The sequence below is a fragment of the Copidosoma floridanum genome, unplaced genomic scaffold (genome assembly GCF_036245765.1).
Source record: "Copidosoma floridanum isolate Cflo_tuat_1 unplaced genomic scaffold, Cflo_Japanese_pri ptg000030l, whole genome shotgun sequence".
NCBI classification, from domain to species: domain Eukaryota; kingdom Metazoa; phylum Arthropoda; class Insecta; order Hymenoptera; family Encyrtidae; genus Copidosoma; species Copidosoma floridanum.
This window is the reverse complement of record NW_028321907.1, coordinates 23,136,987-23,163,521: the sequence shown is the minus strand read 5'-3', so window position 1 is coordinate 23,163,521 and position 26,535 is coordinate 23,136,987. Positions and strand designations below refer to the sequence as shown.

General features: G+C 37.2%; 1 protein-coding gene and 1 long non-coding RNA gene across 3 annotated transcripts; both read right to left on the bottom strand.

The window, feature by feature from the left end:
* Positions 1–1,395: 1,395 nt before the first annotated feature.
* Positions 1,396–3,366, bottom strand: LOC149373562 (uncharacterized). The gene is made up of 3 exons (XR_016293360.1): positions 3,029–3,366; positions 1,839–2,949; positions 1,396–1,770 (listed from the first exon to the last, which is right to left on the bottom strand). It is a non-coding gene; the product is annotated as an uncharacterized LOC149373562 (long non-coding RNA).
* Positions 3,367–5,204: 1,838 nt separating this feature from the next.
* Positions 5,205–22,419, bottom strand: LOC106640449 (protein SHQ1 homolog). 2 transcript variants are annotated; one of them, XM_089596531.1, is made up of 9 exons: positions 21,990–22,419; positions 21,882–21,925; positions 21,735–21,764; positions 21,429–21,640; positions 20,905–21,312; positions 20,717–20,840; positions 20,486–20,649; positions 5,552–5,700; positions 5,205–5,468 (listed from the first exon to the last, which is right to left on the bottom strand). In XM_089596531.1, the coding sequence occupies exons 1-9, from the start codon at positions 22,130–22,132 to the stop codon at positions 5,267–5,269; spliced, it is 1,476 nt and encodes a 491-aa protein (XP_089452657.1). In that variant the 5' UTR covers positions 22,133–22,419; the 3' UTR covers positions 5,205–5,266. The 2 variants fall into 2 exon arrangements, with proteins under 2 accessions (XP_089452657.1, XP_014209987.2); XM_014354501.2 differs by having other exon boundaries at positions 21,735–21,925.
* Positions 22,420–26,535: the final 4,116 nt, after the last annotated feature.

Genomic DNA, 26,535 nt, shown 5'->3' with positions numbered 1-26,535 from the left:
GGGCTAGTTATCACCACCGCTTGCTTACATAAGAATTATTTTACTTACTGTTAAAGTCTTCGAAACAGCAAGGCTTTTTTAACTGGCGCTTTCTTTCCCAGTACTTAAATTAATTATTATTTAGAATGTTCTTGTAATTTTAGATTAATATATTTATGTCAATCTTGAGCAAATCTTACCCGGTGTATACATAATATTCATTTATAAGTTACCTGATTTTTTATTAAGCTATTGTTGAGTCCAACTTTTGCAAATTCATTGTCAGGTGCAATTTTAAAAGAGAAAGATTTACTGTGAAAAATGTGACGAAAAAAAAAAAAACGTTTCCTAAATTAAAATCATTAAATTAAAGAAAAAAAAAAAAAAAAAAAATTGATTAATAACTGATTTATGGTAAATAAACGAATATACAATTTAATAACTCGACTAACCCTCTTATTCATCTCTATATTTACCTCTCTATTTTTTTTTACTCTTTAAATAATCTTGTCTTTGTCTTTACATCATTTCTATATGTGTAGATTTTGCAATTTTCTTTTGATATTTAACGTTGTGTATGATTAATGTTTTCTCTATTTATGAGCTCAAAGAAAAATGTTATCCAATAGAGAATATCGTGAAAAAAGGATAATGGAAGAAAAGAGTAAGGACAGATCCAGGTGTAATAAAATGTTTATTTCTAAAAAAAAATTAGCTTTAATTTGTAAAAATGTTGAAATGTAACTAATACTTAAATTTTTTAAAGTAGCATCTCTTTAAACAATTTGGTCAATTGCAAATGTTTACTTTTTTCTAGTAGAGCTACATAAATTACGAGAACAGTAGTTGGAAGCGTTTTAATTACAATTATTGGAGTGGTTGGAATTTATCAGTTTGATCATGAATTTCAGGTGTATAGTCTGACTTAATTGGTATATTATTTAGTTCGGGTACTAATTTATTTTTGTTTCCAACTCTCATTGTTAGTTGAATAAAAGGTATAACTTCAACTATGGTATTATTCGCATAGTTAGCTACCATTAAACCAGAGACTGGGGACTCTACAGCATTATTTTCATAATATACTTCTGTTTGCATCATCGGTGAGACTTGTGGGAATGGGTCCATGCCAGGAAATAAATCAACATTTTATTCAACGTTTCAGCAGATCAATGGTCAGCTCCACCTTACAGAGAGTATACTATTGCCTGGCCATATGAAGTAGTACTCACAACCAATCAAGCTCATCTAGGACACTAAGACACATTTAAGTTTCCATGATTTGTTTGAGCCAATTAGCCAACAATATCACCACCCTAAAATAAGATTTGTAATAAAAAATAAGCATCACACAATAAAAAACAGAGTTGCAAGAAAAATGTAACTGCTACGTACTGGAATATCGAAATGAGGATTCCAAGAGAGAATTCTATTGTCTTTTGCATAACTGAGATCAGAATAATAAGGATTCCAGGCAATTGATATTACTTTCCTTCGATGGTTTTGGAATGTTTTTACGGTGTGGTTGCAAATCTCAAATCCTACAGTTCAATAATTGGAGTTTAATCCTCTTCTGAAGCAAGAGACAGCTGTGTGACTATATATCAGGATGTCAGTGTACTGATTTCCATCTCACTTATATTTCAATAATGATGAAGAATTATTATGTTAAAATTCCTGATGATAATGCTTATAGAGGCTCTTGAATTGGCATCGGTGAGTATTACCATGGCTTAATTCTTCTTCAAATGACACAACGCTGTGAAAATGTTGAAGCAAGAATGTGTTGCACTGTAAACAACAAAATGCTCTAATGTCAATTATGAATGTGTAAAAAAAAATGTTGCCATGTAACGTACCTCGTGTATTCCATGATTCATCTAGTACATCCTCAGGTGGTAAATTTTTTTGGAACTAGGAGACATAGGCTCATTTGTCCAATTAATATACAAAGTATAAATGTCACTATCTGTCGCACCAGTAGCTAGAAAATGAGACTGAAATGGATTTAAGTCCAGTGCTCTCACAGGACCTTTGTGTTTGTCGGGACTGCTAATCAAACAGTTGCTGTCGTTCTCAAACATCTTGTCAGCAAAGTGAATCATTATTTTTCCACAATCATAGCAACTCACAATAATGCCAGCTGGATTCGTTCCGCCAGCTCCCCAAATTATTTCGTAAAATCTTGATGGTAATTATAATTATCATACTTAATTTCTCAACACTACGAATATTTTAGGTACACATGAATAAAAAAAAGGACAAAACCTTCGATCACTTGGCACACTGATCTTGATGTACGTATCATACAGCCTGGCTCCTCCAGGTTGAGAGAATACAAATCCAAACTGGCATTACAATACTAAAACTGATATCCAACTGCTGAGCAACTGTTACTGCAGCCAGCAAAATTGGAAAGTTGGTGGGCTGCTGGACTGGAGGTGACCAGGTCACATCTACAGCTTCATGAAATTTCTTTACCTTCATAATTTACTTCATTTGAATAATCGTAAAGACCATCTGCCACAACTGTACTATATGTTTGGAATATGATGAGCTGCGCACTTGTTAACTTTGAGCAAGTCTGAACTTCATTTTTATTATTAACTGTGTGATTAGCATCACATGGCACCAAGTTTTCATGAGAGCGTTGAGTGACTTTTCTCTGTACCTCCATTGTGAACAATAATTATTAAAAAACTCTTTACTACAGCCTCTAAAGCAACTGGAATTCACAGCCATTCGATCATTTCAGAGATTCAGGTACATTTTCTTGTCAAACTTCATCAGCCCTTGATTTTTCTTACTATCCTCCAAAATTGTGCTTGATAAAACAAAATTTAAACCTCTTGCTTCTTGATAAGTTTTTTTTTTGTTTTGGTTGATTTGATTGCAGGAAAAGTAAATCACAACTTTGTGACTGGAAACTTATGGGAATTACTCATTTGTTAGCAATCCCACGTTAAAGTCCTGCTTGATTTATATACTAATTTAAGAGAGACAAAAAAGTATACAAAAAGAAAATAAAAAAACAAGCACTGCAACTCACCAAACACTGTTGGGCTTATAACTGAAATATGCAGTTTACTTGTCAGATCTGCTTAGCAGCTACTTGTCAAACTGCTAGCACTAACAGTAGTATCTTTGCTCACCTCATCGTTTGACTTGGTGAAAAAAGGCCACAGTTGGTTGAAGAGAAGTCAAGGTCAAGCCATTGGTCAGTACTTATAAGTACCAGCATTAACGTTGGCTTGGCTCTTGGTATCTCAGTTATCAGCACCGGTACAGGAGACAGGAATGACAGAACAGACAACAGAGCACTTAACCACTATATCGCGCAACAATCAGCTGGTACATATATTATATACACACATGTATATATATATAGCTACATCATACATTAGTGACTATAGTATTTGAGAACCGCTGTGCTGTGGTAACAGAAACAGACGACGCTTTTGGCTGTCGCGCAGCCGCGACCAAAAAGAAGTCCCCCCACCACTCTTCTTAGATGGGAGAGTGGTGGGGGGACCACTTTTCGCCATCTTGAAGCCAACACTGATATAACCATTCGTTGCGCACAGCGTATGCTCCCCCCCCCCCACTATAGTGTACATCTATAGGTACGGCACAGCACCTAACGCCGGAGTCACCCTATCAAAATCATTTTAAGTAATATTGACTTCTGACTGATACTTCACGCAAACCTCACATCAAATACATTAATACTTTGCCATGTTAAAAGTAAATGAAAACGTAAGAGCATTATTTTAATCCATTTATTACAATATTTATATACAATACCTGTCAAAAAGCAATACTACTTAATTTAATTTTGTTGAAGTACGATTGCTAGACAGTATTACTGTTCATTGCCATTGTATTAAAGGCTTCAGTAATTTTTAACAAATATTAAGGTGGCTCCAGTGACCTCAATGTTAAAATTACAAATAACCCAACCGAGGTTAATAAAATTGAATTATATTCTTTGAATTCCCATCTTTCTATTCGTATTAAAAAAAATTAAGGTTGACGATGAAAATTGTAAGAAATCATGCTTACAAAATCGTAGTTTTAAGACGGGTTAGATAGGAAATGCAAGCTTACGCGATATACAACCTACTGCTGCACTTATATAAATAACCCGTAAGGTGTAAAAAATATACTATCTTGTACATATTATTACGCAGTTTTCGATGACATGAGAAAAGTGTCTTGTTATCGAATAAAATCTTTAAATAATCGGAGACTAAGTATACAGTTGCGAGTGCAAGTCAGCTCTCAGCTGTCTGCATTCTGCAGAGTACATATATATAGGTATTACTACTCTTGAACTTAGGAGCGTACCGTAACAGTTCATCAATTAGGGCACCATAAAACTTTTTTGTTTTTTTATATTTACTCACTAAAGTAACAGATAAAATGTAGAATATGGCTTACAATAGTCTCTACGATAATTTTATACCATATTTTAAAGAAAATAATGATTAATTTTTAGTCTCCTCATTTTGATACGGCACTAGGCGCTGGAGCCACCTTAACTGAACGCATCAAAGTTACCTAACACTTAAGTTTCATTAAATTACATGTACTTGAAAGTCAATTTTTGGATAGTAGAAAAATTCTAGTTATGCCATGAATGTCACTTTATCGTAACAACTTTATTCCTTATCAATTGGATCCTATGGTGGCAGGTATACATTTTGTGCATTTGAAAATTTTGATATGCTTATATAAAACACTGAATCTTCACAAATTATACGATTTTTTAACTTTTGTGAAATTGGGAGGCGGTATTATTTTGTTTCATCTGTACCCCAACTTTTAGTCTATATGGTTTAGTGGCAAAAACCTAGCGCACCTTGTACCTTGTGGCGTTGGAGTCAGCAATCTGATGAAAGACATTCAAAATTTATAGTAAAGTTTTTTTAAATCCCCTACTTAGAATAGCAATGTATAATCTTTTTAACAAAATCAGCAATTATATTGATGGTGTTTGGAAGTTGTTATCTCACAAATTACTATTAATTTTTCTAAGTGTAAAAATTTTAATAATTTATCCCTTATTAACTGTTTTACTAAAGGAACACAATTTTTAAAGTGGTCTAAAGGGATACTTTTTTATACCATGCCTTGGCTGAGAAAGTATGGGATAAACGAATTTGTGAGACACTTTTTAAAAATTTTTATTATCTATATTATTTTTCAAAAACATGAACGGAGAACCCGAAATTAAGGCTTTATACAGTTGGTGATAACAAATAGCTCCACACATTTTATTAAAATATCAGTCAAGTTCATCGTCATCCGAATCGAGTTCACTGTTGTTAAGCATCAGATGGCTGTTTGTTGACTTGAAGCTGCTGGTATTATCAGTACCATTGGTTGTGCTTCTATCAGAGCTGCTACTGCTGCCACATAAACTGGTCGAGGAAGAGCTGCTTGAATTATTTTCGACAGGTGTTGATGGAAAGTTAAAATATTTTGACCTAAGGCAATATATTAAAAGCACCTCTCACTAAGCAATTCGATAAATTTCATAAATAATTATAACAATAAAAAAGCAGCATACTTGTTTCCATTGTCAATAACAAGTTTGTCCAGGTCACTTGACAAAGTATGCAGGTTACTTTCTATAACTGAAGCATCATCTTTAACCGAATTGCAGGCTTCTTCAATTTCCACGAGGTCTAATCCAAGCTCTTCTTTCTTAATGCTTACCTTAAGAAGCATTTTTTTCAAAACTTTAATTGTGCCGTAGCTATTTTCTCTAAGCTGATTACAGTGGGTTGAGGATCAGTGTGGCGGATAGCCGCCAATGTCACTAACGGTCAATTTGAAATGGTAACATTTCACATCACACCACTCCACAATGCCATTCTACAATCATGCTGTCGCTGCACTGCGCCAGTGCGTAGGGGCAACACAATTATAGAAGAGGCCCTGCAATGACTTAGGCACAGAACTGTATGAGGGTATTCCAAAAGACAGAGAGCGCACAGGCGCACACTTTTGGAGCGTTCCAAAAGCTAAAATTGCGTGCGCCTAAACTGCTCTAACTTATAAGAGGATACATATTGTGAAGGGAGCTTTATAAAATCGATATGCATACATATATTGTATGAATTGTATATGTATTAGGTGTTGTACATACATAGGTTATTTAAATTAAATTAAAGTTTTTTGTTTGTAAAAGATCCTTCACATTAATAATATCAGACTCGTCACAAAAGTTACCTAAAATCTACTCAGCCGATAACAAATCTGCACTGTAGACGCGCGCCTGCGATTTTTAGCTTTTGGAACGCTCCAAAAGCATCGATCCAGGCGCACGCGTGCCCTGCCTTTTGGAATACTCTCTATCAGAGATAAGTAGGGAGATTGCCAGTCTCAGTTAAAAATTTGTAGCTATAATTATACCTATAAATTATAGCTATAACTTCTTATAAAATAGCTATAATAATGTATAAAATTCAGCTATAAATATAGCTATTAATTACAGCTGTAATCTTTTCACAAATTTTGAATAAAAATTAGTTTAAAATCAGATTTTTTCAACATATATCGATCACTGTAGACGGTATCATCCGTGTGATAACAGTAAAACTGAGGGCCTAAAGTATTTTTCAACTATTTTTAAAAAACTTGAAATTGTGTATGATTTCTCGTTTTTTTTTTTACTTATTCAAAAATACTTTATCACGCACGAAAACACACTTTTTCTATTGACTGGCGGCTTGTAGGCTCGGCTCGCGGGAAGAGGTAAGGGGAGATGAGTGAGGGAGACATGAGAATCCAAATGTGTGCATCGGTGAAGGAGAGAGGAGAAGCTAAACCTATATGTATATGCATACAACGGGCTTCATATCTATAGCTATAGTTGTACACTACTCATACGGAAAAGAGCTGCGCGTAATGCTTTTCTCGCTTTTCCTTCCTAAAAGAAAGATAAGCTTTTTAAATGCAGTTGATCATTCGTTCAACTATAAAAACAAAAACATAATTGTCAGGTTATTAACAATTTTTTTTTCATTTTTCAAAAAATGAGAAGCTCAACGCAATTGGTATATTATTTTGCTTTATTAATAAACGAGCGCCTTCATCCCAATAATCCAGTGCGCTCAATTGTTCTTCACTTTTATGATAAGTGAAATTATTGAATAATAAATAAAGGCATTCACCACAACGACAAGGTACGCTCAAATATCTTTTGTAGTCAGTAATATTATTTACTAATATACTGAACACCTTTACCCGAAAGCCCGATTGCGCTGATATCCTTATTTGTTAATTTATATTTTTTCACCATTGATACATAGCTTAACGGCAATAATACGATAAAGCTTAAATTAAATCTCAAGCTTCGAAACTTTACGATAAACGTATGTAACTTTTAGTCTCATTACACCCTAAACGTTAATAGCTCAGATGGCTAGAGCAGGAGGGTGGATTTTAGTTTTGCGGCTCCGGGTTCTAATCTCACTTGGAGCAAATTTTTTTTTTTTTTTTATTACAACGTTACTTTGAATGTTTCATACTTTTTTTTTTATGATAACTTACGTATTTTGTTTTACCAGTTACTAAAAAGATTTTTTTTTGCCAATATTGGTACACGATCCAAGAAATTTTTTTTTCCATTCATGACTAAAAAAATCATTTGACGCATTAAGTAACAGCTTTTTAATCTTGAACGAATGATCAACTGCATTTAAAAAGCTTATCTTTCTTTTAGGAAGGAAAAGCGAGAAAAGCATTACGCGCAGCTCTTTTCCGTATGAGTAGTGTACAACTATAGCTATAGATGTATAGCCCGTTGTATGCATATACATATAGGTTTAGCTTCTCTTCTCTCCATCACCGATGCACACATTTGGATTCTCATGTCTCCCTCACTCATCTCCCCTTACCTCCTCCTGCGAGCCAAGCCTACAAGCCGCCAGCCAATAGAAAACGCACGGAAGATTGTTGTTACCAAAAAAGCAGGTTCTATATGTTAGTACAAGTATTTTCGATACTCTGTACAAGAAAAATGTGTACTGGTACAGGTATATTTGGTACGGTAGTATACTTTAAAGTACCTTATTAAGTATAGCTAAACCTTATGCTTAGTACGTCAAAATCCGATACGTGGTACGGGTTTTTCCTGTACAAGTACAGAAAGTTAGTCAGCCAGTGGGAGCATTCAGAATGTCAGTATATATATATACAGCATGATATGTAACGGTGGCATTTCCCGAGAACCGCGTGTAGAGCGATTTTTTCTGACGCGAACCCCGTTGGAATTAATTTTTTAGGGCAAATAGCTTTTAAATGGGAGCCGATTGAAAATACGTTCCAAACTACCCCTAAATGGGGTTGGAAAGCTATAGCGCGCCCGCATAAACTCGCGACGTTGCCACATTGTTATTGGAGCTTAGTCGGTAAGCAGTGAGAACTATATCCATGTGCGCACGCAAGAGCGTCAGCTACTGCTGGTAACTTGAAGGTTGAATGTAAAAATTTTTACCTTAAGGTAAATATTGTCTGCTCCTTATGTTGTCAGTTGTTTATCCATCACGCGCTTACTGTCTTTCTCACTCTCATGTTGGACAAAAACATCTTTAAATTTTATACTTAAGTAATGTTACCTCGAATGAAAGTAAAATACCATATCAGTAGGGATTTGTCCACTCTACACGATAGTGTTTTTGCAAAAATAGTCGAGCTCTTTGTCAAAAATATTGTTGTTAAGTATGTCTTGCTTACGTTCCCGGGTATGTCGTCTGTACACGATTTAGAACGAGTCCATTCATAAATTGCAATAATCAAGTACCCGGGAAGTACCCGGCAAGTGCCCGGGAAGTACCCGCCAAGTGCCCGCCAAGTACCTGGGAAGTGCCCGAGAAAGTGCCCGCCAAGTCCCCACCAAGTGCCTGGGAAGTACCCGCCAAGTGCCCCGGAAATCCCCGCCTAGTACAACACAGTCGGGTACTTCCCAGGTACTTGGCGGGCACTTCCTCGGGTACTTCTCGGGCACTTCCTCGGGTACTTCCCGTGCTCTTCCCGGGTACTTGGCGGGTACTTCCCGGGCACTTGGCGGGTACTTCCTCGGGAACTTCCCGGGCACTTGGCGGGTACTTCCCGGGTACTTGGCGGGTACTTCCCAGGCACTTGGCGGGTACTTCCCGGGCACTTCCTCGGGTACTTCCCGGGCACTTCCCGGGCACTTGGCGGGTACTTCACGGGCACTTCCCGGGTACTTCCCGGGCACTTGGCTGGTACTTCCCGGGCACTTGGCGGGTACTTCACGGGCACTTTCCGGGTACTTGGCGGGTACTTCCGAGGCACTTGGCGGATACTTCCTGGGCACTTCCCGGGTACTTCCCGGGTACTTCACGGGCACTTGGCGGGTACTTCCCGGGTACTTCACGGGCACTTGGCGGGTACTTCCCGGGCACTTCCTCGGGTACTTCCCGGGCACTTGGCGGGTACTTCCCGGGTACTTGGCGGGGACTTGGCGGGCACTTCGTCGGGAACTTGCCGGGTACTTCCTGGGTACTTGATTATTGCAATTTATGAATGGACTCGTTCTAAATCGTGTACAGACGACATACCCGGGAACGTAAGCAAGACATACCTAACAACAATATTTTTAAAAAAGAGCTCGACTATTTTTGCAAAAACACTATCGTGTAAAGTGGACAAATCCCTACTGATATGGTATTTTACTTTCATTCGAGGTAACATTACTTAAGTATAAAATTTAAAGATGTTTTTGTCCAACATGAGAGTGAGAAAGACAGTAAGCGCGTGATGGATAAACAACTGACAACATAAGGAGCAGACAATATTTACCTTAAGGTAAAAATTTTTACATTCAACCTTCAAGTTACCAGCAGTAGCTGACGCTCTTGCGTGCGCACATGGATATAGTTCTCACTGCTTACCGACTAAGCTCCAATAACAATGTGGCAACGTCGCGAGTTTATGCGGGCGCGCTATAGCTTTCCAACCCCATTTAGGGGTAGTTTGGAACGTATTTTCAATCGGCTCCCATTCAAAAGCTATTTGCCCTAAAAAATTAATTCCAACGGGGTTCGCGTCAAAAAAAATTGCTCTACACGCGGTTCTCGGGAAATGCCACCGTTACATATCATGCTGTATATATATATATAAATATATATATATATATATATATATATATATATATATATATATATATATATATATATATATACATACATACATACATACATACGTAGCTGTAAAAGTTAAAGGGGTTAGGATTTTAGTATATCCACCACAACACAATATAAAGTTCAATACATTGATACGAATCTAACAAGATGTAATGATAAGTGCAGTAGGCACTTGTAGTCACTTTCCTGTTGCGTATAATAATTGGTTTTCACTCGCAAAGAACAATTTACATATTGAGCCATAATAACAATGACAATCCCATACATGTACGCAAGTATGCATACATATATACATACATATCTCTACTGTATATTATAAGCGCACGTACTGTGCGCGGTAGACAATACAGTAGAAAGCCATGCGCAGTATACAAATTTAATAGACTATCCATGGTACAGAAAAATCCTGTACCAAAGCTATTGAAAAACTTGTATTAGTATAGTTATAAAACCGACTAGTCACAGGTTTTTCGGTGATCCAGATAAGTATGTCAAAATGTGAGACTGGTTGTAGAAATCTCAAGACCTGTACGTTATTTTTCTATGCTTATCACTTTTGGTATAGCTTATTCTGGTAACAACAATCTTCCGTGCATGTGCATGGTTCCTCTGCTGGCCACGATGGATTGGTGCTCAAATCAGCGCCGAAACATCTGCACACTCTTTAACATCAGTGTTGGGTAAGGAGGATATGATTTTGCATTTTTTTCACTAGGACCTATATATAGCTACAGATGCTAGTGAGAAAAATGCGAGAGCTAAATAGGAGGAGGAAGGAGGCCAGTGGTTCCCACCAAATGTGACTGGCAAACTTGCGGGAAATTCAAATTGGCTATTCGCTCCGAGCCGATACAGAGGTTGCGCCCCCTCTAGCCAAAATCAGGCAAAATTTCTTGCATGTAAACAAACGGTTTAGAACATATATACATGCGTATAGCTGCTTGTGATTGGCTGAATAAGACAGCAGGAGAGGATCGTCGTTCTCTCTCTAGCCTGCCAAGTGCCAATCACAAGCAGCTGTACGCATGTATATATGCTCTAAGCCGTTTGTTTACATGCAAGAAATTTTGCCTGATTTTGGCTAGAGGCGGCGCAACCTCTGCATCGGCTCGGAGCGAATATGGAGCAAGACGCAAATCTCCAGATCACTCGACACAATTTCATGCATAATAACTTAATGAACTTATCCCAAGCTATTTAACCCAATAACTCAACGGGCCAAATAGCAGCCTCATAAGTTTGAATGAGTAATAGTAATTATTCATTAACAAAGCAAGCGCCAACCCCCACACGACCCAAAGCACTTACTGGTTGCGTTGATTATTTATGATTAATAAAATAGTAACGCAAGCGCCTATCCACATTAAACTCAGGGCGCTTACTGGTCGTTTTAATTATTAACGATTGATAAAATAATAATACAAGCGCCTATCCCCACACAACCTGCGGCACTTATTGGTTACTTTAATTATTTCTGATTCATAAAATAATAATGCAAGCACCTATCTCCATACAAAATGGGGCGCCTACTGGTCGCTTGATTATTTACAATTAATAGAATAATGTGAACGCTAATCCTTACATGAACCGGGAGGCTTGCATTATTCAATTGATTTTAAATAATTAAAGTGACCAGTAACCACCCCTGGTTGTGTGGGGATAGGCGCTTGCGTTATTATTTTATTTATGATAAATAATTAAAACGACCAGCAAGTGCCCCGGGTTGTGTGGGGATAGGCACTTGCGTTATTATTTTATTTATAGTAAATTAAGTAAGTGACCAATAAGCGACCCCGGATTGTGTGGGGATAGGCGCTTGCGTTAGTATTTTATATTATCAATAATTAAAGCAGCCAGTAAGCGCCCCGGGTTGTGTGGGGATTGGCGCTTGTGTTATTATTTAATTTATAGTAAATTAAGTAAGCGACCAATAAACGCCCCTGGTTGTGTGGGGATGGGCGCTTGCGTTATTATTTTATTAATCAAAAATAATTAGAATGACTAGTAAGTGCCCTGGGTTGTGTGGGGATAGGCGCTTGCATTATTATTTTATTAATCATAAATAATCAACGCACCACGTAAGTGCTATCGGTCGTGTGGGGATTGGCGCTTGCTTTGTTAAGTAATAAGTTTATATTAGTCATTCAAACATATGAGGCTGCTTATCAGCCCTTTGGGTTATTGGGTTAAATAGCTTGGGATTAGTTTATTAAGTTATTGTGCATGAAATTGTATCGAGTTATCTGGGGATTTGCGTCTTGCTCCATGTAGCCAATTTAAATTTCCCGCAAGTTTGCCAGTCACATTTGGGGATAACCACTGGCCTCTTCCCTCTTCCTATTTAGCTTTTGCATTATTTTCACTAGGATCTGTTGCTATGTATAGGTCCTAGTGATAAAAATGCAAAATCATATCTTCCTCACCCAACACTATTAAACACTTAACATAGGCTGGCACTCTTCCAACTTATCTCAGCTCTCTATATCTTATTTACTGGGAAAGAGTGAGAGGTGTTGAAAATAGCGGAGTCAATCAACACTCCGTGACCGTATTCACCGCACTGTATCTCGACCCACTGTAAGGCTGCCGTCACATGTCACATGGAGAGCAATAGAGAGTGCAGGATAGAGTCGTCCCCATAAGCGGCTTCATCAATTATTGCGCGGCGCAATAGACCATATACATAAGAAAAATATACTGCTCGTTCTTATGTACAGCGCTGAAGCACAAGTAAAAGAAGACAAAATCAAACGTGGATATCTGTCTCTCTTACAGATTGCCAAAGGCGGGAATATGCGAGAGAGGTAGATACCTACGTTCGATGTTGTGTCTTCTTCTACTTGTGCTTCAGGGGCCGTACCATATAACTTTTTTTTGCTTCACGGGCCTATGTTATAACATAGGGCAGTATACAGAAAAATAGTTATATGGTACGGACCCAGCGCCGTACATAAAAGCGAGCAGTCTATCTTTCTCATGTGTCTATGATCCTGCTCGCTCTATTGCGCACCATGTGACTGCAGCCTAAAGCTGATACAAACGATGCGCCTTCTGTGTACACACCCATGGGTCAGTGTGCCGAGATCGTGCTGAGAACTCGCGCACACTTGTGCGCAGCCAGCCTCTGATTGGCCGAGCGACTGCGCGTCATTTGAACGTCCAAAACTCAAAGACACAGCGCTCAAAGCCCGAACACATGAAACCCAAATGCCTAATCCCCAACGACCCAGTGCGCTTACTTGGCCGCACTTTTATTTTATTTATTAATAAGAACAATCTCAAGCGGCTAATCCCCAACGACCCAGTGCGCTTACTTGGCCGCACTTTTTTTTATTTATTAATAAGAACAATCTCAAGCGGCTAATCCCCAACGACCCAGTGCGCTTACTTGGCCGCACTATCATTTTATTTATTAATAAGAACAATCTCAAGCGGCTAATCCCTAACGACCCAGTGCGCTTACTTGGCCGCACTTTTTTTTATTTATTAATAAGAACAATCTCAAGCGACTAATCCCCAACGACCCAGTGCGCTTACTTGGCCGCACTTTTTTTTATTTATTAATAAGAAAAATCTCAAGCGGCTAATCCCCAACGACCCAGTGCGCTTACTTGGCCGCACTTTTTTTTATTTATTAATAAGAACAATCTCAAGCGGCTAATCCCCAACGACCCAGTGCGCTTACTTGGCCGCACTTTTTTTTATTTATTAATAAGAACAATCTCAAGCGGCTAATCCCCAACGACCCAGTGCGCTTACTTGGCCGCACTTTTTTTTATTTATTAATAAGAACAATCTCAAGCGGCTAATCCCCAACGACCCAGTGCGCTTACTTGGCCGCACTATCATTTTATTTATTAATAAGAACAATCTCAAGCGGCTAATCCCTAACGACCCAGTGCGCTTACTTGGCCGCACTTTTTTTTATTTATTAATAAGAACAATCTCAAGCGACTAATCCCCAACGACCCAGTGCGCTTACTTGGCCGCACTTTTTTTTATTTATTAATAAGAAAAATCTCAAGCGGCTAATCCCCAACGACCCAGTGCGCTTACTTGGCCGCACTTTTTTTTATTTATTAATAAGAACAATCTCAAGCGGCTAATCCCCAACGACCCAGTGCGCTTACTTGGCCGCACTTTTTTTTATTTATTAATAAGAACAATCTCAAGCGGCTAATCCCCAACGACCCAGTGCGCTTACTTGGCCGCACTTTTTTTTATTTATTAATAAAAAAAATCTCAAGCGACTAATCCCCAACGACCCAGTGCGCTTACTTGGCCGCACTATCATTTTATTTATTAATAAGAACAATCTCAAGCGGCTAATCCCCAACGACCCAGTGCGCTTACTTGGCCGCACTATCATCTTATTTATTAATAAGAAAAATCTCAAGCGGCTAATCCCCAACGACCCAGTGCGCTTACTTGGCCGCACTTTTTTTTATTTATTGGTAAGGAAAATCTCAAGCGGCTAATCCCCAACGACCCAGTGCGCTTACTTGGCCGCACTATCATTTTATTTATTAATAAGAAAAATCTCAAGCGGCTAATCCCCAACGACCCAGTGCGCTTACTTGGCCGCACTTTTATTTTATTTATTAATAAGAAAAATCTCAAGCGGCTGATTCCCTTTGTTCTTATTAATAAATAAAAAAAAGTGCGGCCAAGTAAGCGCACTGGGTCGTTGCGGATTAGCCGCTTGAGATTTTTCTTAGTAATAAATAAAATAAAAGTGCGGCCAAGTAAGCGCACTGGGTCGTTGGGGATTAGCTGCTTGAGATTGTTCTTATTAATAAATAAAATGATAGTGCGGCCAAGTAAGCGCACTGGGTCGTTGGGGATTAGCCGCTTGAGATTGTTCTTATTAATAAATAAAATGATAGTGCGGCCAAGTAAGCGCACTGGGTCGTTGGGGATTAGGCATTTGGGTTTCATGTGTTCGGGCTTTGAGCGCTGTGTCTTTGAGTTTTGGACGTTCAAACGACGCGCAGTCGCTCGGCCAATCAGAGGCCGGCTGCGCACAAGTGTGCGCGAGTTCTCAGCACGATCTCGGCACACTGCCATGGGTACGTTTTTTTTGTAGTCAGTCGGTCCAATTCTTTAAGAAAGTATACCTATACTCACCATGTATACAGAGATGCATTCTAGAGGAATTAAACCGAACGATGAATCGACCGACTACAAAAAAAAAACGTACCCTGTATTAGATATTTGACAAAAGTTCTTGCGTGGAAATAGACTAAAAGCTGAAACGCAAGGGTGGAAGAAAATCTTAACCAACCACCACTCTCACCAGAAACTACAAACCTCATGATTCGTAGACATTCAAAATATTTTTGTCATATATTACTCTAGTTAAGAGTAAAGAGCATAAAAATATGAGCATAGAGCAAAAACTCAAATCTTGCGATATTGGCAAAGAAAGACATAGATAAAACTATAGGGCTATAGCCTATAGTTCTCTACGACTCTTTCTTGCTGATCACTGTAATTGCCCAGCAAAAATTTTGTTTGAAAATTTCTTATAAACGTCTTCTAGGCGGCGAATGTCCACCAGAAAGACGTCTGTTGGATTTACGACATCAAAGATAGCTTTCAGGTGAACATTCGTTGCCTTGAAGACATCTATAAGAAATCTTCAAACAAAATATTTGCTGGGTGGCTTAGACAAGTGGGGTCTGCACTGGAGCCATAGACATATAACAAATAAAGACTTCTCGTTCTTATGTACAGCGCTGAAGTACACGTAGAAGGAGACACGACATTGAACGTGGGTATCTGTCTCTTTTCTACATTGCCTATTCTCTCTATAAGGTCCCTACGATTATCAAACTCTGCATAGATGGCGTGCTGTAGCTAAGAGAAAAATGGCGTCACTGACACACTACGGCTAACGGCTATACGTGTGTTCCAGTAGCGCTTTCCGACAACTTACCTATAACTTAAACATGACGCAAGACTTCGTAAGACATAATTAAGTTGTCGGAGAGTGTTACTGGAACACACCCCATAAGTGACAAAGGTATACGGTAATGTGGAGTTACTTTTGTGACAAGATATCCGTCACGCTGACGTTAGATCATTAATACTACATTTGTGTCAATGTGATGCCATTTTTCTCTTAGCTTCAGTACGCCATCTATGCTGAGTTTGCGAACCATAGCGACCTTATACTGATATCTCTACGGTTCTGTGTTGATTAAAGTAGTGTCATACAGTCGTTTTTATAAACCAGCCGCAACTTTAGCAAACTAATTTAAATGAAAAGTTGTTTCAATAGTGCTGTTTTGCGGCAAGATTAGAATTTATCTTTTATTTTAAAATCGACTTCCAAAAAAATGAGGTTAACGAGCTGACAAACTAATCTCAGATGGCGAAACCGGTACTTAGACTCTAGCCAATGAGATGTGAGAACAGTTTGTGTGAGAAACTATGCATATGCACTGCGGACTACATATGTATGTATACTTTTGTGCATATAAACCATTCTCTTATTTCATATACTAGAGTCTTAGTACCGGTAGCATTATCTATGAAGATCAGTTTTCTAGGTTATCAACTCTATAGTTACTCTAATTTTATCTGTAATCGTATTTAGGATCCGTTCGGAAATGATACGTTGGTTAAGTATTAGGTTGGTACCTACCTCCACTGACGTAAGTAACCGACCGTGTCACAGTATTCGCATAAGTAAACAAAAGTTTATCAGCTAATCACGTTTCGAGGCACTTTGAGTGCTTTCAAGTCCTCTTGAACCACTTAAGGTGGCTCCTCACTAAATCAAAACACTGGAGTATTAAATGATATTTTAAAGGATGATTCTTGAAGGTGCAAGGAGTCTTTTCCCAAAATTTTAGACCTCGTCACCACCAAAATTGTTGAAAAAAACTAACTGGAAAATAGACTCTGTAACATGGCCTCTTATGGAGGGTCGTCAAATTGGTGGAGCAGGTTGTGTGATATCTCAGCAAAGGTACTGTAGTTCTTAATAGAAAACTATGTAGCAGATAGAAGAAATCAGAATCTTTCCAACGACATTCAGGTACTTGGACAATACCATGGGTTTTATAGGATATTTTGTGAAAATAGTAGATAACTGTGCAAGTCATGGAACAGATGAAAAGTGTGGGGCGTCTGCTACACCGAAGAGCGGTAGCCCGCGTAGTTTGAATTGGTCAGAAAGTTGTACGTTAAATGAATAGGAGTTGTGGGGAATCGTAATTATAATAAAAATAAATGAGACGCTGAATTAAGAAAATAATTTAATGCGGGGCTGACTTATGTACTTTTTTGACTAATAGATAAAATTAATAGAATATGTCACGATAAAGTTAGGACACGGTTGTATTTACTCGTCACTAATAAATAACTTGTAGATTTTTTCTAAAGTTTTTTTGTCTTTGGTCACCCGTGGCTTATTTTTAGGTACTTATCGTCAGCTTAGTATTATTTACATACAAGGGTTATGTTGTCAGATTTGTATACCTACGTCTGCTCGGGTCACTGTATTGTACGATATAGGTCAACGGTGTAGATGTGACTAAACTTTTTTTGAAGGGACTATAGGTACCTATCCATTTTTAGTCAAGAACCTCCACAGCCAATGAAAAGCTGTGTTGCAGTATGCTTACTCTTCTTGTGGGATTTATAGTGAGGAGCCACCTTAAAAGCGCTCAAAGTGCGCCAAAACGTGATCAGCTAATTAACTTTTGTTTTCATGTGCGAACACACGGTCGGTTGGTTAAGCCAAAGGGGGGGGGGGGTAGGTACCAACCAAAAACTTAACCAACGTATCATTTCCCAACAGAGCCTTACAATGCCTTATCTATTATCTACTATGATCATTATAAATAAGATCAGCGTTAAATGAGCAGCGCGGAAAGGTACTTTTTCCCCTATTATTAAGTCCGAAAACTGCCGCAACTAGAGCATTGGATATGATATGTTGTAAAAAACAAATTGGCGAAGTTGTGACTCGGTTTTGCTTTTGTGCGGAGGGTCTATTTTTTTGAAAGTCGATTAATGGGGAGAAGATAAATTCTAATCTTACCACAAATAGCACTTGTGGAAAACAACTGTATGTTTTCTCTCTGTTGGTTTAAGTTGCGGCTGGTTTATGAAATTGAACATATGGCATTTCTTTAGATTCTTAGTAACTCGTTTCTCAAATCTAGTGGGAGTGGCAGTTGGTTTAGATTCTTGACTACCCTTGGGTCTACATTTTTTTTGTCTATAAATGGCTGTTTGTGACAAGCAGGTTAGAGGAACAAGGACGATCCGGGATAGTGGCACAGTTTATACAGTTGCGACACTTAATGCTGTCAGAGCGTTCAGACTTTTCTCAGTACATATATACAGACTGACACAATCAAGAACATGGCGGCAAATCGCGAAAAATTAAAAATATTTGAAACGTTCTTAAGCATTTCTACTGGGCTCTGATAACAATAGCTGATCGTCGGCCTGAAAATAGTCATTTGATAAATATTATAACTGACCTGTAATATTTTCAGTTTATTACTTAAATATTCTAATATTGCTGAAATTTTTTAATTCAAAAAAACGCGAAAGACACAATCAAGAACATGGTGACATAGATCAAATTCTGGACGCTCTCACAGCATTGAGCATCGCAACTATTGGGATTATGCCTCTACCACGTGACCTCAGTATATAGTATATGACTAATATAGAGGAGAAATAACACAGGTTTATGGGAGGAATCTTGTTTTTATTTTTTTTCGCACTTAAAAAGATATTGAGCTTTTAAAGGTTGTTAATTCCATGTTACTGACATTATGAGAGTTAAGTAGTAATTTTTTTCCTTTGGTGAATTCGTTTATGAAGGTTGAAACAGCGCTTTGAACGTATACGGAGTGCCGTTTAACCCTACTGCTGCTGATGCTCAGAGATAAACAAACAGCTCAAAGTAGGGTTAAACGGCACTTCGTATACGTTCAAAACGCTGTTTCAACCTTCATGAACGAATTCATCAAAGGAAAAAATAACTACGTAACTCTCATTATGTCAGTAATATGGAATTAACAACCTTTTTAAGATCAATATCTTTTTAAGTGCGAAAAAAAAAATAAAAACAAAATTCCTCCCATAAGACCTGTGTTACTTCTCCTCTATATTAGTCATATATATACTGAGGTCACGTGGTAGAGGCATAATCCTAATATAAACTGTGATAGTAGCGTGTAGCATATTGGAAGTGTAAATCGACTCCTGGCGCCCCTAGCGTATTTTATCTGAACTCGAGTTGGGTCTAGCCGCCAATGATTAGAACACATGAAAAATGTCAAAGCTAAATTTAATGTTTGGTTTTTATTGTCTTCGGTCAAGTAACGTTATAAGACTGATTTAAGGATGTTCATCACACATAGCGTTTTCTGTACGATCTTCCTGAAATTTCAACAGGATGCTCGAATGATGTGAGAAAGTTACATGTAAAATTTGAGATCGTTTCACCACACCGTTTTTTAAATATTGAATGTTGAAAAAACTTTAATTTAACACGTAACCTTATGGAGGAGTCACAAAAATGGAATTTATAAGAAAATGGTATCTAGAATTTTTCCAATTTTTTTTGGATGACGCAATACCAAAATACTGGTCTTATTCTCGATCTTTAGAGAGATCGACAAGTTACTTTTGCAGATAAATAAAAAAAACAGTGTCAGACGCCTATGCATTGGTATACAAATGCATTCAAAATAATTGCCGGCGCTGCCACAAGCTCGCTCCCCCCTCACTGCACTCTCTACATTTGCTCTCTAATTGTACGAACGTCCTTAATAATGACGAGTGTTTGTAAATGCTGTGTCCCCAACTGTTTAAAAAAAAAAAGTTCCGAAGTAGAAATAATCTTACATAAATTTCCAAAATCTGTTGATCGTAAAAATTAGTAGATATAAAGGTGGTATATAACCAAGCAGATTGGACCCAAGTCTGCTGTAGGCAGCACACACTTTTTGGTATCAAAATACTTACCAAGACAATTCCCTTAAAATTTAAATCAGTGACGGCTTGACCCTACTCGAGTTCAGATTAAATACGCTAGGGGCGCTAGGAGTCGGTTTACACCTCTAATACAATGCATTATGTAAAGCGATATACTTAAGTTCATTAAATAAAGGAAAAGGGAAGTGTAAATATCCACAGTAAGTCAATCACTATAATAAATAGCTATGTGCTTGTGTGTATGCTCTAAACCGTTTGTTTACGTAAAAATTTTTTTTTAAATATCTACTGCAAGGGGCGCAACCTCTGCATCAACTCGGAGTAAATAAAAAGAGAATAATTTGTGGCTATTTACTTACATTTTCCAATAAAAAACCTATTTCTTGTACTCTTGAACTTGGTACTTGTTGTAACCATATTAAGTAATCCTTAATGTACAATTGATTGAAGATGTATCTTGGTTCATTGGAATTATTAAGAATTGAATAAATGTCACAAAAACGCTTCAATACATATTTCTTACCTAAGTGTCGTAGACGTAAAAATGAACAAACATGAAATTAAATGTGACTTATAATTTAAAGCTTTACCTAATTTAATTACTTTTTGTACGTCCTCAAATACTTTCATGGAAAAATTCCAATTCCTCACAAGTGGAAAGCACAAAGAACGTCTTACACTACTTAAAATAACATCACGTATATCTGTAAAACTCTAGCAATAACATAAAGTTAATTAAGCATATTAAAAAATGTATACCCATAAATAATAGTCATACCTGAAACCATGATAGAGTTGAACTCAGTTTTGTCAATATCCAACCACTCTCAGTATTATTTTCCCCCTCTGTAATTCGGCAGTTGTAACAACTGGCAAATAAAATATCTACCATACCATATAAAATCATATTTACTTCAGTACTGTCTAGTAAGTAATCTTTATTTGGTAATTCTTTAAGTAAATCTTTTTCCTCATTGCTGAAACACACGTCATCTTCCACAAGTTTTTCCCACTCACAAACATAACTCATAGCAGAGACGGCATATTCTTCGGGTGTCATTAAATCAAACATGTAATGATCCTCGTCAAAACTAAGAACTTCATTAATTTCTCTTAATTTTTGCCTATCTTTTGGCAACGTTTTATCTGGTAATGGTAAATCTATTATCTCTTTGATCCATGCTTCCTGAATGGATTAGCAATTGTAAATATTTTGTTATAAGTAATTCAAATACTTAAAGCAGCTAGATAAATGTAATAGAAAATTAGTTGGTTAAAAGAAATAGCTTGGATTGCACCAACTTCAAAAGCAGCGAGAGCCCCAGAAATTTTGTTCCCAAATCCATAGCTTGGAGACTGCAGCACTATTTGAATGTTATCTGCTTCTGGAGTTTGTTCTGTGTACCACTCATTTTTTAATTCCTTCGAAAGGTTATCCATACCAGCATCAATGGTGTCATTAAATTCTGCTGCATTTTCAGAAGTTTCAGCATTCAAGACAGCACAAGGATTAGCTAAAATCATGAATAAGTGACGTTTACAAGTAGAAGAAACAAAGTTATGTAACTATACTCTATTCAAATAAACGTGCAAAAGTTTAATACTTACCTATGACCTCGACCTTAGGCAGTAATTTATCTTTTATTTTTGAAGGTGCCAGCAGAGTAGTAATCATGTCCAAATTTTTAAAGAACTCACCCTTTTGAGCTTTAGAAAACTTAAACGTAAAGTCTCCCTTGTCACAGTCATACTTACCACTAGAAGCATCATTCTCGATGATCTCCCCAGGAAGATTCAACCTAAAAGTGATAATGATGGGTAAGAACAAGACATCAGAACATATATGAAACCACTCTGATTAACCTTAGATAATAGGGAGTAGAGTAAAATCGAAAATCACTCCCATCTACTTCGACCATAGTATCCTTAATATTAGCATAAGGAGCATGAATGACGAACATAATGTCATCGTCTGTTTGTGCCAATTCAAATCGTGGAGTCAACATTTTCTTCCGATTTTCGAAGTTTATTCTTGTAGAAGTTAAAGCACCGACGAGAGTTACCAAATTACTATTATCTTGAAGTTTGATTCACTAACCTCACGTCTTCGCGTGTTTTTTTTTTTTTTTTTAAGGTGATGGTTCACCCGGCTATATATATACCGCTGGATTTGACTAATTTCCAATCTTGCAGGCTCTGTGTTATATTCTCTAATACTTATTCTCTCCTTTCTTCGGACCTTTTGGAAACCCGAAACCCGAAACCCGAAAGTGCGAATCCCGTTAGATGACGCTGATGCTGGGCTTGAAGTTATACCAAACAAAGCAGACGACACAGTACCCGAATAGAGATACGCATTCCGGCATACTTGCAAGTATAGGGTGTCAGGGTAATCCGCAATCGCCGCCAGCAGTTACAAATGTAAGTCGTGACAACGTTGCGTGGTTGGGGGCGCTACTGTCGATTTACTGGTGATGTAATCCGCAATCCCGCCAGCAGTAAAGCAGACGACGTCGGTCTACTTGCTGTTTTTCGTGACATTTTCTGATTGTAAACAAAGCATATTGTGCTCGACGTAAACAAACACGCAGACCAAAAAAAATAGTTTCAAGTGCCAAAAACAAAAAAGGAAATAACAGCTTTACTGCTGGCGGAATTGCGCGGGATCACAGCAAAAATAGAAATAACAGCTTTACTACTGGCGGGATTGCGCGGGATCACAGCAAAAATGTCACGAAAAAGAGCAAGTAGACTGACGTCGTCTGCTTTACTGCTGGCGGGATTGCGGATCACATCACCAGTAAACCGACAGTAGCGCCCCCAACCACGCAACGTTGTCACGTCTTACATATGTAACTGCTGGCGGCGATTGCGGATTACACATTACACCCATAGCAGGACCAGCTCCGGTGCCTTAAGCTTGGTCTCCGGACCTCTTCCAGCCGTGTGTTCCAGTAGCACTCTCCGACAACCTACCGACAACTTAAACATGACGCAAGATATCGTAAGACATAATTAAGTTGTCAGTAAGTTGTCGGAAAGCGTTACTGGAACACACCCTAGCAGTCTTTCCGAGCAGTATACCAACTATTACCAGGTGCGTTTCCTTAGGTTTCGGTTGCCGGGAATGGACCGTGGAGTGCCCGTAAGGGACCAAGTATAAATTAAACAAATGATAAATTTAACAAACTTCAGTGACATGAAAATAGCGTAGCTAATAAAAATAAAACTACGCAAAAACAATATAAGATAAATAAAAAATTTTTATTTCCTAATATATACAAGTTAAAAATCATGATCATGTTTTGTATGAAATAGGATCATACTTTTTAAACTCCTTCAATAAAAAATTGATGTGTCCATAAGCTGGCTTACACAATTAACCTTGCATAGTCTATCAGGACCTTTGTAATAAATGATTGTTCGGATTTTTCCCCATCACTATGTTCATTAACATGTTCACTGGCACAGTTGCTGTAATATTTTCGATCATCATTATCATTATCATCAATGCCATCATCATTATCATTATCATTATCATCATCATCATCATCATCATCATCATCATCATCATCATCATCATCATCATCATCATCATCATAACTATCATCAGCAGGAGCAAAGCAATATACTTGTCAGCAAACATTTCCCGTTCATCGATCCTCAACACTTTCACTCAACTCAGCTTCATTAATGAATAAATCATAATTTTCATGATTAAAGCAGTGTATGGCTGCGTTTAGATGGAGTCTGACAGACTAGCATTGAAGCTTATAAGAGTGACAGAGAAGTTCATCACGTTACCACATCTAACCTCTCTCTCACTCTTATGAGTTTCAATGCCAGTCTGGCAGACTCCCAGACTCTATCTTAACGCAGCCTATTTCATCGAAATAACTATCCACGTCAATACCTTTTTCATTTTCAATAACCAAATTTTGAATGTGGATTGCATCACTCTCATCGATAGTTTTCAAAATTTTTTTGTTTTTGTCGAGTTCTTCGGCTTTCCGTTTTTTCATACATCGCACTTGAACTTTCTTACAGTACAAACGAGATTCGAACTTTTTTATCGATAGTAAACGTTTATTTATTACTTTAAAAGTACTTATTTGTATACAGCAATAATTTGGAGTAATCGGAGCAGAAGCTATAATTTTTAAGTTGAAGATATATCTTCAGGGCCGAGCATGGTCAGTATATGGTAACCGTACCTTCAGGTCGCCTGAACCCGCTCGGAGACGCACCTGGCAACGTCCCCTACGGGAGCCGTAGAAATGAGTATTCGGTAGCGGGAGATGGCCCTGAAAGAGCCTATTTCTTTTCAGGTAGTATTACACTACTACCAGTGTACAGTGTGACGGAGTGACCCTAAATGGCAAAGTCGACTATTGCTTCTTCTTGATCAACAAGAGATGGCGTTAGCTTTGTAAGGCAACCAGCTTTTTGCCATAAAAACAGCAGGAGAGAAAGAGAGAAGTGCATATATTGCCTGCGTTGTCTGCTAGTGTTTTTGTTTGTAACGTCCTCGAATCAGAGCAATTGTCAACGTTTGTTACATTGGCATGTTAAAAAAAGATAGCACACTAGGTCTATACTTTGAGTAAAATGATGGTGTACGTTGCTATTACCAAGTGTTAATGCTTTTTTATTAAAAGCTACATTCTGGGTAGACTATCAAGAGTTGTCGTTTTCAACTATCTGTTCCCTGTTGTATCATTCCGGTATCAACTTATAAAAAATAATTTTATAGGGCCAAATGTGTGCCTTTGCACCAAAACTTGATATAGTAGTAATTTTGATTACCAAGAGTCTATCGTTAAAAACCTATAAGTTTTTGAACAGTCTATACAAGTTTATCCCATTGTGCTGAAAATCTAAGTAATTTTCCCGATATGAGTCTTTTGTAAATCGTGTTCTATAGAGATTTCTTATCAGCTAAGACTAGAAAAAAGTAATCTTATCAGATTTCATAGGAAAAATTATTCTCATTTCATTTACTATCATTTACTACCAGTATATTTTACTGTACTACATGATGTAATAAAATATCATGTAAATATGAGAAAAAAAACCTACGTTTCTCATAAACCAGTTTTTACAGAGATTTGACCATTTACGATTTTGAAAATCATACGTTATTTCTAATCAAGATAAAAAGTTGTCGTATTATAATAATATATAAGGACTTTTTATGATAAAAAAAGCAATTGTAATAAATAAATATATTCAAATCGTGACATTTTTTATAAATTTATAAAAAATTTTGCCATTTAAATTCTGTAAATAATTATTTGTCAAATTAAATTCTATATATATATATATATATGTTTAAGTCTAAAAAATTTAGGAATTTATGTAATCAGTTGTACATACAAAGCATTTACAGTATTAACTTTATAGGTGTAAGTAATTTTAGGAGTTATACGTTTTCAGTAAATAAGCCACTCATATAGGGTTTCTTCATTTTCCAATTTATTAGGACAATGTTACTAGTAAGAATCGATCTTGAATTAGGTTTTACAATTTTATTCCTCTTTATTTAAGAATCACATAAAAGTTACCAATTTTTATAATTTAAATTATAATGAAAAAAATTTGTTAGTACCGGGGTGTACTTAAAATCATAATATGACGTATTTAATAATAATTCAATATGGAAAGCCTATCCAAACAATGATTTGTTAACTTCCAACGATGAAAAATACTATAATGCGTAAATAATTTGATAGTTTTTTGCTTAAGCAATTAAAGTTGTATTTGCAAAGTAGTCGTAAGAATCTACAATTATTCAGTTTTACACTACTTTTTCATGAATACTATTGTGTGCGAGTGCGCGCGCGGGTAAAATGTAAAAATACACACACATACATAAAGATAAATTAACAAAACAATACTGAATTCTAACATGTAATGACTATGAGGCTCTTTTACAGTCAAGCTTGAATCAGATGGCGCCAGAGTACGTCGCGGCTGTCATGGCCGTCTCACTCACACAACATTACTTTTCAGTATTGTATGTATACAGGAAATTAAAGTATAGTGGTAAGGCGCAACATTTGAAATTTTGAAATTAATAAGGAAGACAAGAAAGAATATTATGGGAGCTTAAAAGTTTCAGAATTGAAAAAGCTTTTAAAAGGGAAAGGAGCAAGAGTCAGTGGAAGAAAAGCAGAACTCGTGGACAGGTAAGTGTACATTTTAGGTTATATTTACAATGCTATTTATGTATTTGTTTACTAATGATTGGTCTCCCAATTGCTTCGAGCCACTTCTTTTTTTATCACACTATCAGAAGGAAATTTAAATTTCACTTTCTTATAGCAGGATATTACACTGCACTTCATTTTTCCTACTATCTTTAAACGTAAATGCAAACAAAAATTGTCTGCAAACAAAAGCAATCATT